At 41.7% G+C, this 17,369-nt stretch overlaps 2 protein-coding genes across 7 annotated transcripts in view; one reads left to right on the top strand and one right to left on the bottom strand.

Annotated features, from left to right (window-relative positions):
• Nucleotides 1-562: 562 nt before the first annotated feature.
• On the top strand, nucleotides 563-7,770 carry ergic2 (ERGIC and golgi 2). The gene is made up of 13 exons (XM_019888262.1): nucleotides 563-966; nucleotides 1,050-1,158; nucleotides 1,234-1,280; nucleotides 2,405-2,472; nucleotides 2,719-2,759; nucleotides 3,085-3,186; nucleotides 3,778-3,870; nucleotides 4,455-4,510; nucleotides 4,781-4,879; nucleotides 5,000-5,097; nucleotides 5,629-5,791; nucleotides 7,119-7,198; nucleotides 7,279-7,770. Exons 1-13 carry the CDS (start codon nucleotides 861-863, stop codon nucleotides 7,357-7,359), a joined length of 1,143 nt encoding a protein of 380 aa, XP_019743821.1. The 5' UTR covers nucleotides 563-860; the 3' UTR covers nucleotides 7,360-7,770.
• Nucleotides 7,771-10,869: 3,099 nt separating this feature from the next.
• magi2b (membrane associated guanylate kinase, WW and PDZ domain containing 2b) overlaps nucleotides 10,870-17,369 on the bottom strand; it is a 122,936-nt gene continuing 116,436 nt past the window's right edge. For 3 of the 6 annotated variants that reach the window (XM_019888257.1, XM_019888256.1, XM_019888255.1), the window contains exons 21-22: nucleotides 16,905-17,043; nucleotides 12,312-14,421 (exon numbers count right to left, since the gene is read on the bottom strand). In XM_019888257.1, the coding sequence (XP_019743816.1) occupies nucleotides 13,787-14,421; nucleotides 16,905-17,043 (774 nt within the window). In that variant the 3' untranslated portion in view covers nucleotides 12,312-13,786. Of the gene's footprint in view, nucleotides 11,646-12,311; nucleotides 14,422-15,837; nucleotides 15,927-16,904; nucleotides 17,044-17,369 lie in introns of those variants that run through there. The other 3 variants (XM_019888261.1, XM_019888258.1, XM_019888260.1) reach the window with 2 other exon arrangements.

Consider the following 17,369-nt stretch of genomic DNA (forward strand, 5'->3'; position numbering starts at 1 on the left):
AGGACAGGACCTGGCATTAGGCAAACGCCATTGGCTTGGGCCCTGGGCTGTCTAAGGGCCCCAAAACATCTCACATGACATTTTCTTTGATTTTATTATATCCTTACTGTTTTAGTCTTAATGCACTTGAAAAACACCAAAATGCTTAATCTATCATGATCATTATAAATGCTTTCATTTCCTTCTCTTGCCATAGATTATTCCATCTTCCTTCTGTGCTCTGTGCAGACTTGATCCAGGGAGGGTACAACTTGCAAACAATGAAGAAAATGTATCCTAGGGAAGCAGAAACGAGAAGTTGATGATAAAATTCAAAATCTACTGGATGAGGAACAGCCAGGACATGGTTTATCTCGGCACGCCAAATGACTAAATATGCCCCTGAACCCCAAAGGCAGTCAAATTACCGCAAATATTTGTAATTCAAAACCTTCGAGACCAAACGTATAAAACTAAACATTTCCTAAAGGAACTGAGCTTGCTTACTTGCGGTGTTCCGAACCTCGAAACGTCGTATTCACTTGTAGTTCTTTTAGGATTCGCCGGAGGGCGCTACGTTAAAACGTTCGCGGTTTTCGTCTCAAAACAACGAGTCATACAAGCTGAGTCGCAACTACCTTCCTTTCCTTCCCTTTACTGGTTTTTAATGATCGAGTTTGAATTAAACGTTTATCCATTAGCCAAATGAGAGCCTGGGTGTTCTACATAACCGGCTAGCCTAGTTTTCTCACCAATCCCAGCAAGCTCTCAAGCTAGCCGCTGTCATGCTGCCAAACGTCAGCACGTCAAATTGACAGCCCCCCCAACAAAAAAACAAGACGGGTACAGCTACATTCTTTCACGGTCGAAGTGACGCCAAGATGAGGAGACTGAGCAAAAAGAAAGCTTTGACGCTGGTCAGAGAGCTGGACGCCTTCCCCAAAGTCCCCGAGAGCTACGTGGAGTCGTCAGCCAGCGGGGGGACAGGTAAGGCGGACACACATCATCCCTCATCTAGCATGTTGACTTGTTTCATGGAAACATTGTTTTGTCCTCGTCGTTCCTTCCAGTGTCTCTGATTGCGTTCAGTGCCATGGCTGTGCTCTCTTTCCTGGAGTTTTTTGTCTACAGGGACACATGGATGAAATACGAGTACGAGGTAGACAAAGACTTTAGCAGGTACCGACACCAGGGACTCGTATATTTATTGAAATATTGTTTAATGTACTTCAGCTGCTGCTCTTTCTGTTGCAGCAAACTGAGAATAAACATTGATATCACGGTAGCCATGAGATGCCAGTGTAAGTAGTATTCTCTGCCAATCAATAAATGAACATTTATTTAAAGTGACCTTTTCACCACCGCTTGAATCAAACTTTTGAATCGCAGAAGCTCAAGCGGTTCCCGGTTGCACCATTCGTAATCTACCCTTACAAATCATTTGACCGAATAAATTGAGAAAACAGGCTTAGTAGCTAGAATGATGGTTTTAGCTTTCTCAATCAATACCCATTGCTTTGTTCAAGTCAAAAGCATAAATGAAAACAATTTGGGGGCGAATTATAATTGATATCAGATTGTCTTAGAAATATCACACCAGACACATGACAACACTCAACTCAACATAAATATAAAAGCCTCTTAATTAATAAACTAAAACCATATCTTTCTCCAGAACTAATGCGCCGAACCAATAAATCACCCTGCAGAAATATGCAGTGCGGAGCATTCCTAAGGTTGTTTTTTTTTGGAATACACCCATAATTTATTTATTCAATCTAAATTGTTCACATTTCAGGATCCTGTGAAATATTATATATCGCTAATTTTGTCTAAAGCATTGAATGAAATATTGGTTCACTTGGGGTCTTAAAATGTCAGTGCTGTCTGACTAATATAAACTTTGCTTGTGTGTTCTTTACCATTGTTGGTATGTGCTGCCTTTACCATTACTGGTATTGTTAACCTCCCATTTTGTATTTTTCAGTTTCCTATGGTACTGCTTCCAAGTCCTTAGTTTTTTGGAAATGAAATATTCATCGCTTGAGTCTTATGGCTGGAGTGGCAGACTAGCTAATGTGAAATTTGAATGGGAGATGGGGGTGGGACTAAATCAATTTTCTTCTTTCCTCTCCCTGTCAGGCAAAATTGACTTTTGTTACTAATTTGCTTTTTTTTTTTTTTTTTTTGGTTATTTGTTGGAATATGACTGATTAGAAGAAGCCTAACACTGTCATTCAAGTCATTTCCCCTGTTTTCTCAATTGCTATGCCTTGGTCAAATGTCACAGAAAGGTTTGCTGACTTGTCAACCGGAAGCAGATGTGATGTCAGGTGTAACTCATGATCTGTCCAAATACGGTGTATGTTTTTGTACATTTTGTGAGAGTCAAGTTCGGAATCATTCATGTGTTTAAATGTTGTAGACATTGGCGCAGATGTTCTGGATCTGGCTGAGACCATGGTTGCTTCTGATGGCCTTAAATACGAGCCGGTCAGTCTCACTGCTGGATTTATGTTGTCTGGTTCAAGTGACACTATTGATGCACTTCATGAGAAAGTGGCTTGTTTTTGTCAAAATGGATGAATTCATCTATTATTCGGAACATTTTTCCTGAGCTATAAGACACTAGTAAACGTTAAAGTGCAATTTTGTGCTCGAATTCACATCTCATCCTTTTAAAAGTCAACAATGTGTGTTCTTTTATGTCCCCCCCCCACTCCCACCTCACATTTTAAGGTCAACTTTGAGCTGTCGCCCCAGCAAAAGATATGGCACATGTAAGTTGAGACGATGACATCATTCAGTATCCTACAAGTAGCATAAAGACGGATGACAGCTTTTCATAGGCCACTGGATTTAGTAGTTTTGTTGTTCTTTGACTTAAAGGGTGCTTTACTCATTATTTTTTTTCTTTAGTTTTGGAGCTACAAGCATTTGTTTGGTTGATTTTTCTTGTTTGTATTTTATTTATTTTTGGGCTGAAAAAAATTGTTAAAATAATTTCAATGAGGCACATTTATTTGGTATATGAAAAGCTTGGTCACAGAACAAACATAACCAAAGTGTTTAGTCAGAACTAACTTTTAAAAATGCCTTTTACAGGACTCTTCTTCATATCCAGGAGCGTCTGCGAGTGGAGCACTCACTACAGGACTTGATCTTCAAGACTGCCATGAAAGGATCTCCACCTGCTCAGTCCAGAAGGTGCAGAATCCACCCCCACCCCCCCCCAAAAAATGTCATGTTCATTCCGGGAGGTGTTGTGCAAACTCAGTCAGATTAAGCCAAAGATGAAGATGCACGCATTCTCCCACCCTATTAGAAAAAAATTTACATGAATAAATAAACAAATATTTTTTTCACTATCCAGCCGAAGATGCAGTGGCGCTCCCCCCTCAAAAATGCTCGCGTCACATATGAGTTGGCAGGCAGAGTTGATGGGGCGAAAGCCCAACTGCTCCGTAGCCCACTGAAAAAATACACCAGGAATTGTGATTCCTCTAAAACAGCTGTGAGACATCTTGGAATGTCTTCTCTACACAATTCAAATCTAAAAAAAAGGGGCTTGGGGTTTGTTAACAATTGACATCCCCATATGAAATACATACAATGTTAATTTTAAATTAGATCCTGATTGGACATCAATCAATCAATCAATCAATCTTTTAATTGTACACAACCTCAAATGTTACCAGGAAGTGTTTGCTCTGCATTACAAGTGAAATATATATTGGAAAGAAAGGAAAGCAGGACAGTTAAAGGTGTGATTGTGCGTGTACGTGTGTTGTCCTACAGCGTGGACAGCAGCACATCTCTGAACGCCTGCCGGATTCACGGACATCTGTATGTCAACAAGGTGGCCGGAAACTTCCACATCACTGTTGGAAAGTAGGTATACGTACACACCAGGGACACAACACACACGTACCTGTACTGTACATTCACTGCGCGTGCACACACACACACACACACACACACACACACACACACACACACACACAGCATCATCACATGAATCAACATGGCGACAAGAAGAGAAGAAAAGAGAAGACATGCAGTTTTGCACAAACCGAGTGAAACAAAAAACAATTTGAATTGCAAAATCGTTTTTGATTTATCGAATCGTTACCTTTCGAAATCCTTGAATCACATTGCACCACACGCATTGGGATACATATCAACTTGGGCCCTAATTTCTATATCCTCTTGTTCTTTTTTTTTTTTTTTTTTAATCCACCAGACAGCTTTTTTTCTTTTGTGAAAGGAGGTAAAAAGGAATGTTTTTTTTTTTTGGAAGGTGGGGTAGGAGGGGGAGACTGATGAATGGTATTCCCAGTCCTTCATTTCAATGGGGGGAATTGCTCTGATCAACCGAGTTACAAGTTTGGTCACGGAATGAAGTCAAGGTGCCACTGTGCTGTGTGCCTATGAAATATTGACGAATGTATTTATTTTTGTGTGTGTGTGTGCAGGTCCATCCCTCATCCACGAGGCCATGCCCACCTTGCGGCGCTCGTCAGCCATGACAGTGAGTTGGTTTTCTCCTCCATTATGTCGTCCACCAACTTCTGTTGCCTTTGTCATCGGCTGCAGCTGTAACAAAGCACTTGTACAGAACATTTCATATCAAATAACAAAAATAATACAACAGAACTCATCACATAAATCATGGACAATAATACACTCGTAACAACTATTCCTGCACACACCTTGTCGTTTGAATCAGTTCTAGATGGAGGAGGAGAGAATCAAAATCTCCTTTCACCCCATGGTTCAGAGACGTGTTGTTGTGTTGCAGGTTTCAATTTTTCCCACCGCATCGACCACTTGTCTTTCGGGGAAGACATCCCGGGTGTCATCAGCACCCTTGATGGCACGGAGAAAGTCACCACCGAATGTAAAAGACTGTCAACACCTTTGCCTTCATGACTGCTTTGATTGTCAGCTCTAACTTCACGTGTGTGTGTGTGTGCGTGCGTGTGCGCGTGTGTGTTGTTGCCGTTGGTGATGCCGTCAGCCAATCATATGTTCCAGTACTTCATCACCATCGTGCCCACCAAACTCAACACGTACAAGGTTGCGGCAGACACGCATCAGTACTCGGTCACCGAGAGGGTACGTGGCCTCCGCTTTGCTGCTGGAAGGCGCCACAAGCGCAGCGTCTCATGACCAGCGTCTGCGTGTGTGCTCTCTCTTGTGTGTCTGGGCGTGTTCTCTTGTGCGTGTTTTTGTCCTGCCAAATGTGTATTGTGTTCTTTTGGTGTATGCTTTATGTGTGTGTGTGTGTGTGTGTGTGTGTGTGTGTGTGTGTGTGTGTGTGTGTGTGTGTGTGTGTGTGTGTATGTATGTTCCCATCTGAATGTGTTCTCGTGTTCATTTTCGTGTTTGTTTCTGTTTGAGTTCTCCTGGGTGTTCTTGTGTGTGCATTTATTGCTACTTGTTTTCTTTGTTCTTTTGCGCGCGTTGTCATGGATCTGTGTTGTGCTCTTGCGTGTGTTCACTTCTGTGGGTTTGTGCTCATGTTTGGTTTCCCGTGTGCACGTTCTCGTTGTGGATGTTTGCTGCTGTGCACGTGTTGATTCTTGTGTGTGTATGTGAGTTCTCTCATTGTGTGGGTGTTCCTGTGCGTGTGTGTGTTGCGCGCAGGAACGCGCCATCAACCACGCGGCGGGCAGCCACGGCATCTCGGGGATCTTCATGAAATACGACATCAGCTCTTTGATGGTCAAAGTGAGCGAGCAGCACATGCCGCTCTGGAAGTTTCTGGTGCGCCTGTGCGGCATCGTCGGAGGCATCTTCTCCACCACAGGTACGCCGATCGCTCGCTCGCCGGCATGCATGGAACGGGACGGCTATTTTGTGTCGCTACACTTCCTTGTAGATGGTATGACGTTTTTTTGTGATGATTACAGTAGACCATTTCATAATGTTTGTAAACAAGAGATGCCAGCTGCCTCAGGTGGCAAGATGTGAGTGAGTAGCGCTCGGTTCCATATACAAATATTTTAGAACAATTTTCGATATAATGTATGTAATAAGTCATTTGAATTGACTACATTTCAAACCTCAATCAGAAATCTATGCATTTGCTGTTAGAATTGTGATTGGAAGAAGCATATGTGCAAGCAGAACTTCCAGCTGCACACCGAACGGCCTTTCTGTCTGGTGCCACAGAGGAGAGACAGAGTTTTATTTGTTCTTTTGAGGGGTGTTTACAGCCGACAACCTTTGAGTTCTTCTGTGGTGTAATTAAGATTAAAGTAAAAAAAAAAAAAAAAAGCAAAACTATGTCCATGATTGAGGCACAGAGTCATCGATGGTTAAATAGTATGAGAAGCGCAATCCAGATGAGTCCACTCATCCATACTGAGACAGCTCGCACAGTGAAGCGAATATAACCAGAGGCATATTTTAGACAAAAATGTTGTATTTAACCTGAAAAGTTCGTTAAAGGGGTCATTCGTAACTCGAGGTTCCACTGTAAACATTTAAAACATTTTATCAAACTTTTTTAAAATGAACATATGCTGTACATTTTCCAAAACAATTTTCGTTTAATTTTAAAAATGAGTTAAAATTAACTTTTGTGGGAAGAAAATCTAAACATTTTATAGAGTAACACTATTGTTGAGTGCAACTTGATAAAAACATAAATGGTCCAGTGGGCGAGTGGTTAGCGCATCGACCTCAAAGTGCAGAGGTGCAGGGTTCAATTCCAACTATGGCCTTCCTGTGTGGAGTTTGCATGTTCTCCCCGTGCATGCGTGGGTTTTCTCCGGGTACTCCGGTTTCCTCCCACATTCCAAAAACATGCATGGCAGGCTCATTGAACACTCAAAATTGTCCCGAGGTGTGAGTGTGGATGGTTGTTTGTCTCTGTGTGCCCTGCGGTTGGCTGGCAACCGGTTCAGGGTGTCCCCCGGCTACTGCCAGATGACGGCTGGGATAGGTTCCAGCACCCCCGCAACCCTATGAGGATAAAGCGGATCGGAAAACGGATGGATTGATGGATGGACATTAAAGGTCCTTTTCACGCATGTTGTTTTATGCTGAAACTTGCTTTTGAGAGCCACATTTAATTAAAGAATCCAATGACATGGAAATTGGTCACTTCTATTTCTGCACGTGTGCGACAGGCATGCTGCATAACATGATGGGCTTCTTTGTGGATGTGGTCTGCTGTCGCTTCCAAATGGGAATCTACAAACCTCTCAAGGTGACCATCTCAATCGCAATACAGAAGTAGTTTTTTCTTTTTCATTTTAGCTTCATTTTCACTTGTTTTCGTCATTCCAGGAGGATCCTGTGAAAATGCAACAAGCAAATGAGCATGCGGCGCCCCCTGCTCACACCCATTTGACTCAGCCAATTAGCTGAGATAACTTCGGGCCAGTTTGTGTATGGAAAGCCATTGATCATTGATCATTTTCATTCCCAATTCTGCCGACTAGTCGGGTATGAAATAAATGCTCTAGCAGGTTTTCAGCCGTTTCTCACTAGTACACTGAGTTATCCTACTAGTGAGGCCAAAGAGCGAACTTGTACATGGGCCTTAAGCTGAACAGCAAGGATGTCTAATAAATGCTCAAACGGCTTTCCATAACTGTCCCTTTTATCCAAAACAAAGAAAAGACAAACTTTTTTAATTACTTCATGTACCAGCTAGTACAATAACATTCTTCAAATAAACTTGAAACTGTAATGAGACAAACACACACACACACACACACACACAAACAAAAAGGTGCCTATGTGTAAATGTTTATTAAATAAAATCTCTCCACTCGATTAGTCCTCTCTTCTGTGTAGGATCACGTCCAAGCGTCTCTTTTAGACCATGTCAAGAGTTTATTTGACAGTATTTCAGAATATCTTTCGGTAAACAAGTTTTATTCATGTTTTTTTTTCTTAGCAAAATGTAATATATCCGTACGGTCGCATTTTCATAAAAATAGTTGTTCACGTCTTTAAAACTACAGTATCAATGATACAGTAAACCATATTTGTAGGAATACAGCTGTACAAGGTGAATAAGTACTCGGTTAACACTACACAGGTATACTTGATGGGATCATGAACGTGCCATTGTTCTTCACATAGAGAGGTGGCTTTTTTTTTTTTCTTCATTTGCTGTATACAAAATGACTCACAATATACAGGGTGGGCGTGTGCCAGCGGAAATGGAGGACATATTCGGACCTTTTACTCCATCACACTCATCCAACTTTGCTTCAAATAAGACGAGTGGCAATCAGGCTGGATGTTGAAAGTCTTGGACAATGCATGTAGTCAGTGTGTGACATTCACTTGCATGTTACACGACTCCAACTGACATACAGGGTCATCGCTGTTGGGCGGGAGCCACAAATCGACACTATTTTTGTCAAGCAAAAACAGTTGTGCCTTGAGATGTGAACTGCATGAACTATTTTTTGAACTGGTTTTTATTTGTGAGGACAAAAAAATTGAGATGCACCGTATCGTAGTAGTGAATTCGTAGCATCTCAAATTACAAGCATCACAGTTAAAGATTCTTCAAAAATGGTCACTCCCAGTTAGTTTTCCGTCAAGCTGTGCATTAAAGACACGTGAATTTAAAACCACATGACTGCCTTCCACTAGCTTAATGCTAACACAATGCAAAATGCCATAGACAGAGTAACACACAGAATCTTTTTTTTTTCAGTGTTGTCATGCTTTTAACAACCAATATTTGAACGCCAACAGTCCAGCAACACATGGAAAGAAAATATAACAATACTCACACACATATTTTCTTCACCCTTTAAGATTGGCTTATGTTACTGCAGCTTACTGAGTCACTTAAAGTTGTGTTGGGTTGTGTCTGCATGACTGCATTGTGATGAACCCTGGTGGCTAAGTGGTGATTACTATACGAGTTCCTAGTTCCTAATACTATTTTCATGATCCAAATGTTAGTTTTTGGGGGGAAGGCTGGAACGGATAAATGGCATTTCCATTCATTTCAGTGGGTCATAATGATTTGGGGTAGGAGTTTGAGTTACGATCTTGGTCACACAACAAAACTCGTATCTCAAGGCACCACTGTATAAATGGATCTAAAGCATTAATAATACCTTGCTTTCTTTAACTATGAAATGTTAGTAACAAAAATAATGGCTGCTTTTTTTTTTTTTTAATGTTTCCTGAAAAATTGTTTAGACGGTTCCGCCCGACAGCGATGATGTAGGAATATAGACTGATCCTAAATTTCCTTGACCAGGTTCACAAATAAATTTAGGATAGGGAAACAGGGTTACGGTTAAATATTATGGTTTTATAAATGACACAAACTGGCAGTGGAACCCTCATCGGTTCCTGCATCTTGTTTCGCCATTGCTAATGCTACTTTGTGTCCTAATGGTTACTTTTACCCTTTGTCAAAAGAGCATTTGAATGGCATGAAGTTTTCTCGCCATCAAAACTCCACATGTGAACAGACACCTTTTGAAGGAGGGGACAAGACTGCAAACTGGATTTCTCTGCTTTTTAGCTGCTACAAAATGCTGCCGCACACTAAAGCATGAGGAAGAACAAAGGTGAAGAAAAATTCAGTGGAACCTCCTAGGTCCAACACAATTAGATGTGGTTGGCAATTCCAATTACATTTTTGACCAAAAATGAAAATGGACGAAGTCGAAGGCTCCCTCTAGTGGCATGAGAATAAATTACTGCCCTAGAACACCTCCGTTATTCAAACCCAATTCCAAGTTGGGCTGTTGTGCTAAACATAAATTAAAAACAGAATACAATGATCTGCAAATCATGTTCAACTTATATTTAACTAAATACACTATAAAGATTTATTGTTCAAATTGACAACCTTTTAATGTTTTGAGCAAATAATCATCAACTTGAGAATTTTATGGCTGTAACATGTATATTTGGCGCTACATCCGTAAGTGCAACTTAAAATTCTATTATGCAAAGCAAAAACCAATTATCAAGAACGTCCAGAAACACCACTGCTTCTGTGGGTCAGAGCTCATCTAAGACGGACTGGGGCGATGTGGAAAAGTGTTCTGTGATTTGATGAGTCCACATTTCAAATAGTTTTTTTTTTTTTGGTTTTGTTTTGGGAAATTGTGGTCATCTTGTCCTCCAGGCCAAAGAGGAAAAGTACCATCCACACTGTTATGGACACAACTTTCAAAAGCCAGCATCTGTGATGGTCTGGGGCTGTTTTCGTGCCAAAGGCATACGTGTAATTTACAGGTCTCTAAAGACACCATTCATGTTGAAAGGTACATACAGAGTTTGAGAAACATGCTGCCACCGTCTTTTTCATGGCCGCCCCTGCTTATATCAGCATGACAATGCCAAACCACATTCTGCACGTTACAACTGCATCGCTTCGTAGCAGAAGAGTGCGGGTACTCGAGTGCCTGCAGTCCAGACCTGCGTCCCATTGAAAATGTGTAGTGCTTTATGAAGCATAAAATACAAACAACGGAGACCCTGGACAGTTGAACAGCTGAAACTGTACATCAAGCAAGAATGGGAAAGAATTCCAACATACTAAATGTGAACAATTAGTGTCCTCAGTTCAAATGTTTCTTGAATGGTGTGAAAAGAAAGGGTGATGTAACACAGTGGTTAGCGGCTTTTTCGGCAAGTATTGCAGCTATAAAATTCGAAGGTAATTGCTTATTTGCTAAAAACAAGAAAGCTGATCAGTTTGAACATTAAATGTCTTGTCTTTGGAATGTATTCAATTAAATATAGGTTGAACATGATTTGCAAACCATTGTCTTCTGTTTTTATTTATATTCAACACAACATCCCACCTTCATCGGAATTGGGTTTGTGTTTGACTTTTTTGTACAAGAAATCTGCATTTTATCTTTAAGAATTTTTGTTTGTGAATTAACTCAATCCAGGTTTGTTTTTATTGAACTTTTATGTGCATTACATTTGAACCGACTCCTTATTTCAGTGCAGTTTTTCATTTTCAAATTCCCTGCTGCGTTTTCTTGTCGCTGATATGTTCCAAAAACAAAGAAACAAGCAAAAAAAGCAAGAAAAAAACAAAACCGACACCAATGGTTAATCCTTTGACTCGCTGACGTGTCCCACCTTGGAGGTTCTTGTGTAGAACGGTTTTGTATCATACATGGGGTGCAAAAGTATTTTGAAAAAATATTTCTTTTCAGATAACCATACCAGTGTTAGTGTATTGATCGAGTTCTATCTTGAATGCAGTTTGTGTTTTTTTTCCAAGCATTGTGCCAAGTTATCACACTTGGTATAGGATAAAGTATAATGGATAGTAAGGATTCATTTGTACTTTTTTTACTCTTACTCTTCAGGAGTTGACTCAGCACTTCTACTTTTACCTTTCCTTTTTTTTGTGTGTGTGTGTGTGTACTTCTACTGAACTGCAGAGACTGAGTACTTTTGCCACCTCTGGTCATAATTTGTATGTTATAATTGTGACATCATAAAACTGTTGTTGTCTCCCCCCCAGTAAAAAATATTGACCTACTTTTGCATCTCCAGTTCTCTGATTATGATCAGCAGCAATGTCATCACCAGGCCGATATGTGTGCGTGCATACTCGTGCCGTGCCACTCGTCCCCAATTGCTCTGCGTGGGTTTTGAGTAAGGCACTCCGCCCCTTCCTCATCCTCATATTGATCCCTCTCTCCCACAGTGATGTGGTACACGTAGCACGGTTCAAAGGCCTTTCGAAATCAGGACAGAGGAAAAGTCGTTGGAGCACTTATTTCATATTGTTGATATCCACCTTAAGGTCAGCGTACAAGCACACTCTTTGTCCTCATGTGTAAAACAATTCTGAGAAGGAGTAGAACCGGGGTAGTACACTTGTAGAAATACTGTGTCTCATTAGTTATGTTTTTCCACTACTTGTGACACTTGTATGACCTCAAGCATTAAGGATAACTAGGGTATTGATTAAAATGCTCAAACTATATGCTCCTAATATTCAATTACACACGACTATTACAAAATGTACTAGTTCACATGTTGTGCTTCGCTCGTTGTGCACAGATGTCAACTGTGCACAGTTGTCTTTCTAGCAACATGTTACTGTCCTACTAGTCGGCCAAAGTTGTCATACTAGTGTGCAGAGAGCTCATACATATTGTACAATACTAGAGCTGAACTGTCTTACAAATGAGGATTAAGATCGAACTAGTACATGGACCTTAAACTGGAAATTAAGGACATTGAGTAAGTGCTCTTTATGGCTTTAAAAGACGACTTTAAAACCATTACATATTCAATATCCTTGACAGGGAGACGACGAGAGCATGACACATGCCCAATACTACTAGTCTTCCCTGGTAGTGTTATTAGTGAGATTTAATTGGGTGCTAGTAGGCCAAAATTGACACTAGTAGCGGGGGGGACATTACTCGCAAGACACTAACTTGCCTTACCTTACGAGCAAAGACAAAGAGCATACTAGTACATGGACCTTAGGCTGTATATGAAAGATATGGTACCAAGAAAAAAAAGAAAAAAAGATTTGGATTTTCCCAATGGACGTTCCATGAGTGTGACAAAGCTCTGCACAACGGTTAACATATGCTTGTGTACGAAACTCAGTGTAGTAGTGTGACTTCTTACCAAGCCTGCTGTCACAAATGTAAAAAAACACAACCAACAACAAAAAAAATGGAGATCAAAGTGGTCCTTGTTCACGGTTTGGGAGTCCCATGCACAGGTTGCCATTTTGACGATGTGTCTTTGATATGTAGTCATAACTGAGGCCCAGGATAGGATGATAAATAATTCCATCCTGGTGTTTTGTTTTTTTCTCTTCCTCTTCTTCTGCTTCTTTACAACAAGAAATGTACACATTGACATCTTTACATTTACAGTATATTTGTTAGGCATGTGAGGAGTAACACTGGAAGGACTTCTAGAACAGTGATTCCCAACCACCGTAACAATGCAACTTCACCGAATTGGTCTGAAATTAAAATGTTCCCTGCATATTCACCTGATCCAGCCATGATTTATTTAGTTGTTTATTTTTGAATCAAGGTCACACATCGAAAACTAAAATTTGCTGTTTTGTGCTGGACTAATGTAAAAAAAGTGGTGTGGCACCATTGGGTGTCATGTTGGTGCCAAGGAACTATGTTAAGGTGAGAGCAAGAGCTCCCATTGTACATAAAAAGGTGGTGCTTTACCGTCATCTAGTGGCACCTGCGGGTAATTCTGAATATTTTTGGGATAGTTTAAGTACCGTAGCTTTTTGCTGTTCTTGTATTGAGAAAAATATACTGTATCTTTATTCTTCTGTCCATGCACAGTACTGCACAGTGACAAGTAGAACAATTAAATGCTCTTCCACTAGATTGCAGCAGATGCAAAATTAGCCCAAGTATGCTTTTGGTGACTTTTTTTTTTTCTTTTCCAGAAAAAGATGAGTTTAAATATTTAAGTGTTTTGGGATCCAGGTGTGTCGTATAGTTACAGTTTGAACTTTTGATGTAGCCAAAACATTTTTGATGGGGAGTCAGTTACTCTTTGCAGCAGAGCTCTGTCCTTGTCTCATGGATATTGTCAACCGAGGATGGGAACCACTGCTCTACAAGTTTCTCTGTCTTCAACGAGAACAAAATGAAGTCTTTTGGTGCACATCATCGGGCTCTTCACTCTATGTTACAACATGTGTGAGAGTTGATCAGCCTTTTAAGGTGGCGGGTGTAATAATCCTCCAGTAAAGCAACATCTGATTATGATTTGTGGAGTGGATGAAAGGGGACAAACGGCAGTGGGTTGGGGGCTGACAGAAAGCCGATCTCGTCTACCTGCTGACAGTGGAGGTCCAGGACCTCAGGGTGCCGGGCAGTTTATCCGGCCCGGGGATGTTCCAGGGCCCCGGGGAGTTGGCGGCGACTCTCCTGGCGGCAGGCTCCTCGGCCCTCTTAGCGTGGCCCCCGGAGCGCTCCTCCTCTCTGGGGTAAACGCCTCTGGACAGCAGCCTCTCCTGGAGGCTGACGTGGGTGTCTCTGCCGGCCAGAGAGGCCCCGTTGGGAGTGACGCTCACGTAAGGGTCCCACGGCCAGAGAGCGCCCGCCCCCTTTCGGTCACAGCAGGGGGAGCAAGCGTCCCTCTGCCTCCCCAGGACGGCTTTAGCAGGCAAAACTCGAGGCTGCCCGGTGCCCGGCCCACACTCGGCCTCTCCTCCTTGCCCTCTGATCATGCACTTCTGCTGGGTGGACCTGCCACCTGCGGCCCCTCGAGCCGAGGCGCCGTGGTCCGTCACCGGTGGAGCTTTGTCCGCCGCCATGCACGTTGCGGCCTCTAGAAGGAGCTGATGAGGGGAATCCAGGGATGCGGCCGGATGGGATGGAGGCAATGGACTCTGGTGGGCTTCGAGGGTCACTTCCGGCAGGGTAGAGTGGATTGTAGAAAGGGGATCCCAGGGGCCGACACAGTCTGTTGAAGACGAGGAAGTATTGGTGGGACAGTCACAGAGATGGATACCGCAACGCAATATACAGGCATGTCCGAATTTAGAGTTGCACACCTTCACTGTAGTGCCACGCGACATGCTGGTCAGCACTGAGACTTATTGGACGACATGCAGCAGAATTAAATCATTCACTGCCATTTATATTTGTGAACTGGAAAGCAACTTGTTACTGGCGCTGACGTATGTATACATTTATTAAATAGGTTTTTCATCAAGTAGGCGAGGAAGTGTTTCAGGTTTGTAAACTACTGTAATGACCAAGAGACGCCTGTAAGTGGTGCCGTTGCATCACTTTGGATTTGAGATCAGAACAGCTGATGAAGAAGAATACTGTAGAAAGATTTGGGTGTAAATCTCTGCTTGTCACGATTATGAATGCCAACACCTTTAAACAAGTTTAGGCACCTGATACTCAAACTGAGTATGCGTCGCCATATGTGGTCGAAAGCCCTTTCTCAGCCTTTTTTTTTGTGTGTGTGACAGTTTGATGTGTAACAACAGCAAAACATAGTACAGTTAACTTGACATGTTTTTTTTACGGTAATAAAAATCTCATTTTCTCAGCTTTTTGGTCAGAAGCTGGTGTTTTTATTGAAACCATCCTATGTTCAACTGCTAGAGTAATAAAGAATTGACAAAAGTAGACACAAACTATTGTTTCTCCTGGCGGAAATATTCTACGGGTCCTGAAAGATCAGTCAACATGCTTTCAACTCCTGGAAAAATTGGGAACTCTGCTTTGAAAGTGGCTGGCAGTGAAGCAAACAAGCAAGTAAAACAGGCAGAAAAGGTCCTGTAGTAATTAATAAAATTAAACTCCTGTAATGGTGTAAAACCATTTGTAAAGAGCAGTTGTGTTCAAGTTTCAGATTATGGTCATATCTATCTTACTGTTAGAATTAAGCCACTAGACATAATTATAATCATTAGCCAAAATTATATGGTTTGGTTTAACCTTTTGGTGTTTAAACATGTGGTTCATTCTCTTTTGCAGTGTCAGTGTTACTGTAAACTTGATCTGGGAGTAAAAAAAAATAAACAGCTCAACACATGCGCCCCTTAATTGAAGAATTGTGCCAGCAAGTGGGAATTGGCACTAAGGGATACTTAAAAAAGTCTATTTTAATAGGTTTTAATTTTAAAGTGTGTGGGAGGGGTAAAACTATTCCGCGCTCTCTATATCGCAACTTTTCACCGATAAGAGCGCACGTCATTGTCCATGCATTACCACATGATCATGCCAACACACACACACACACACACACACACACACACACACACACACACACACACACACACACACACACACAGCATCATCTCATGAATCAACATGGCGACAAGAAGAGAAGAAAAGAGAAGACATGCAGTTTTGCACAAACCGTGTCTTTAGAGTGGCCCATTAGGAAGAAATAAGGGGAGCTTAGTGTGTCACCTTTCATGCACATGGACAGGTTGGAAGGTACCATTCCTGAGGGAAGGCAAGTAAAAGCCTATAGGCCAATCGTTTGACTTCAAGCGTAAACATGTTACAGAGAGACACAATTAATGACTGACAGTAGAAGGCCACAGAGCTATACATATGAAGAGTAACATATGGTTAATATGCTTGTTAATGTGCTCCGGACTAAAAAGCCCCTTTGGATATACACTACTCACAAGGTTAGGGGTGGCCATTTTTCAGTGGCCTTCCTTTGACCTTCCGCAAACTTTTGCGTACAATTTTTCCCTATCAAGGAGCTGACTGGCAAAATTCACAGCAGGTGAATTCAATCCACAAACAGTTCCACTTCTACGCCTTTCTGTGACTCTGCCAGTCTCTATCTCCAATGTAACTTGCTGATGGCAATCCTGGCGCGAGGCGTCAAAGGATGTACTATACGTGTTGGTGCTCCATGTGTTAAATAAGCAGCACTTGTGCCAAGGTTAACATTTTAAATTGATGCTAACCCTTCAGTTAGCAGCTCTATCATGTTTCACGTGTATGTTAGCATTTAGCTATCAGACTTTCATTCAATGAAATATGGTTTGGTTGAACATTTTACCGATTAAATGTAAGATACTGCAAGGCTTCAAACACGGTTTTTTCAAAGGGAAATGGTCACTGAGGATAGTGTGTCATCAGCAGGTTGCAATTGGAAGGGAGAGACTGGTGGAGTCACAGAAAGTCATAAAAGTAGCGCATTGGTCAGTTCACGGATTAAACAGATGATTTTTGCCATTGAGAACCTGGTTAGAGAAGAGCGAGTTGTTCAAATGTACTGAAACAGTGAACCATGTCAAACGTTTTGATAAGGTCAAACTCAATTCACCTGTAAAGGTTCGAGTGCATTTTAGGTTCTTGATGAAATTGCCAAAAGAGCCGACATCCCTAACCTGTTGCGAGTAGTCTATAAGTGAGTAAGCCTCATGAGTAAGACAGAAAGGGATGATTTGAAACATGACCCACCGTATTCCGGCACCTGCCCTGTGCCTCTCTTCAGCAGCAGTCGGACCCTCCGGCCCCCCGCCTTGATAAGTTCGATGGCCCGAGCGTGAGTCATGTCGCGAGTGCTGTCCCCGTTAATCTCTATGATTTGATCCCCCACCTGAGGACAACATAGACACACACACAGACACACACGGACGGAGATAACCTTGGTCATTCTGTACATACGCATGGCAAGGTGTCACTTTATTTGCAGCGACTTCATTTCACCATGAAATAATACACAAGCATTGGCCACTGTTGACATCCAACAATACAATTTCTCTCTTTTTTTTTTTTTTTTTTTTTTAACATTGTCATGAAGAATGACCATCAGACACTTCATTAGGAACACCTGCATATTTTTAATAGCTGATCAAATAGCGAATCCTAAAAATTATGAAAAGGCTATAGCTCAGGGATGGACAACTTTAAATGCCGGGGGGG

Source organism: Hippocampus comes, unplaced genomic scaffold (assembly GCF_001891065.2).
Source record: "Hippocampus comes isolate QL1 unplaced genomic scaffold, H_comes_QL1_v1.1 scaffold112, whole genome shotgun sequence".
NCBI classification, from domain to species: domain Eukaryota; kingdom Metazoa; phylum Chordata; class Actinopteri; order Syngnathiformes; family Syngnathidae; genus Hippocampus; species Hippocampus comes.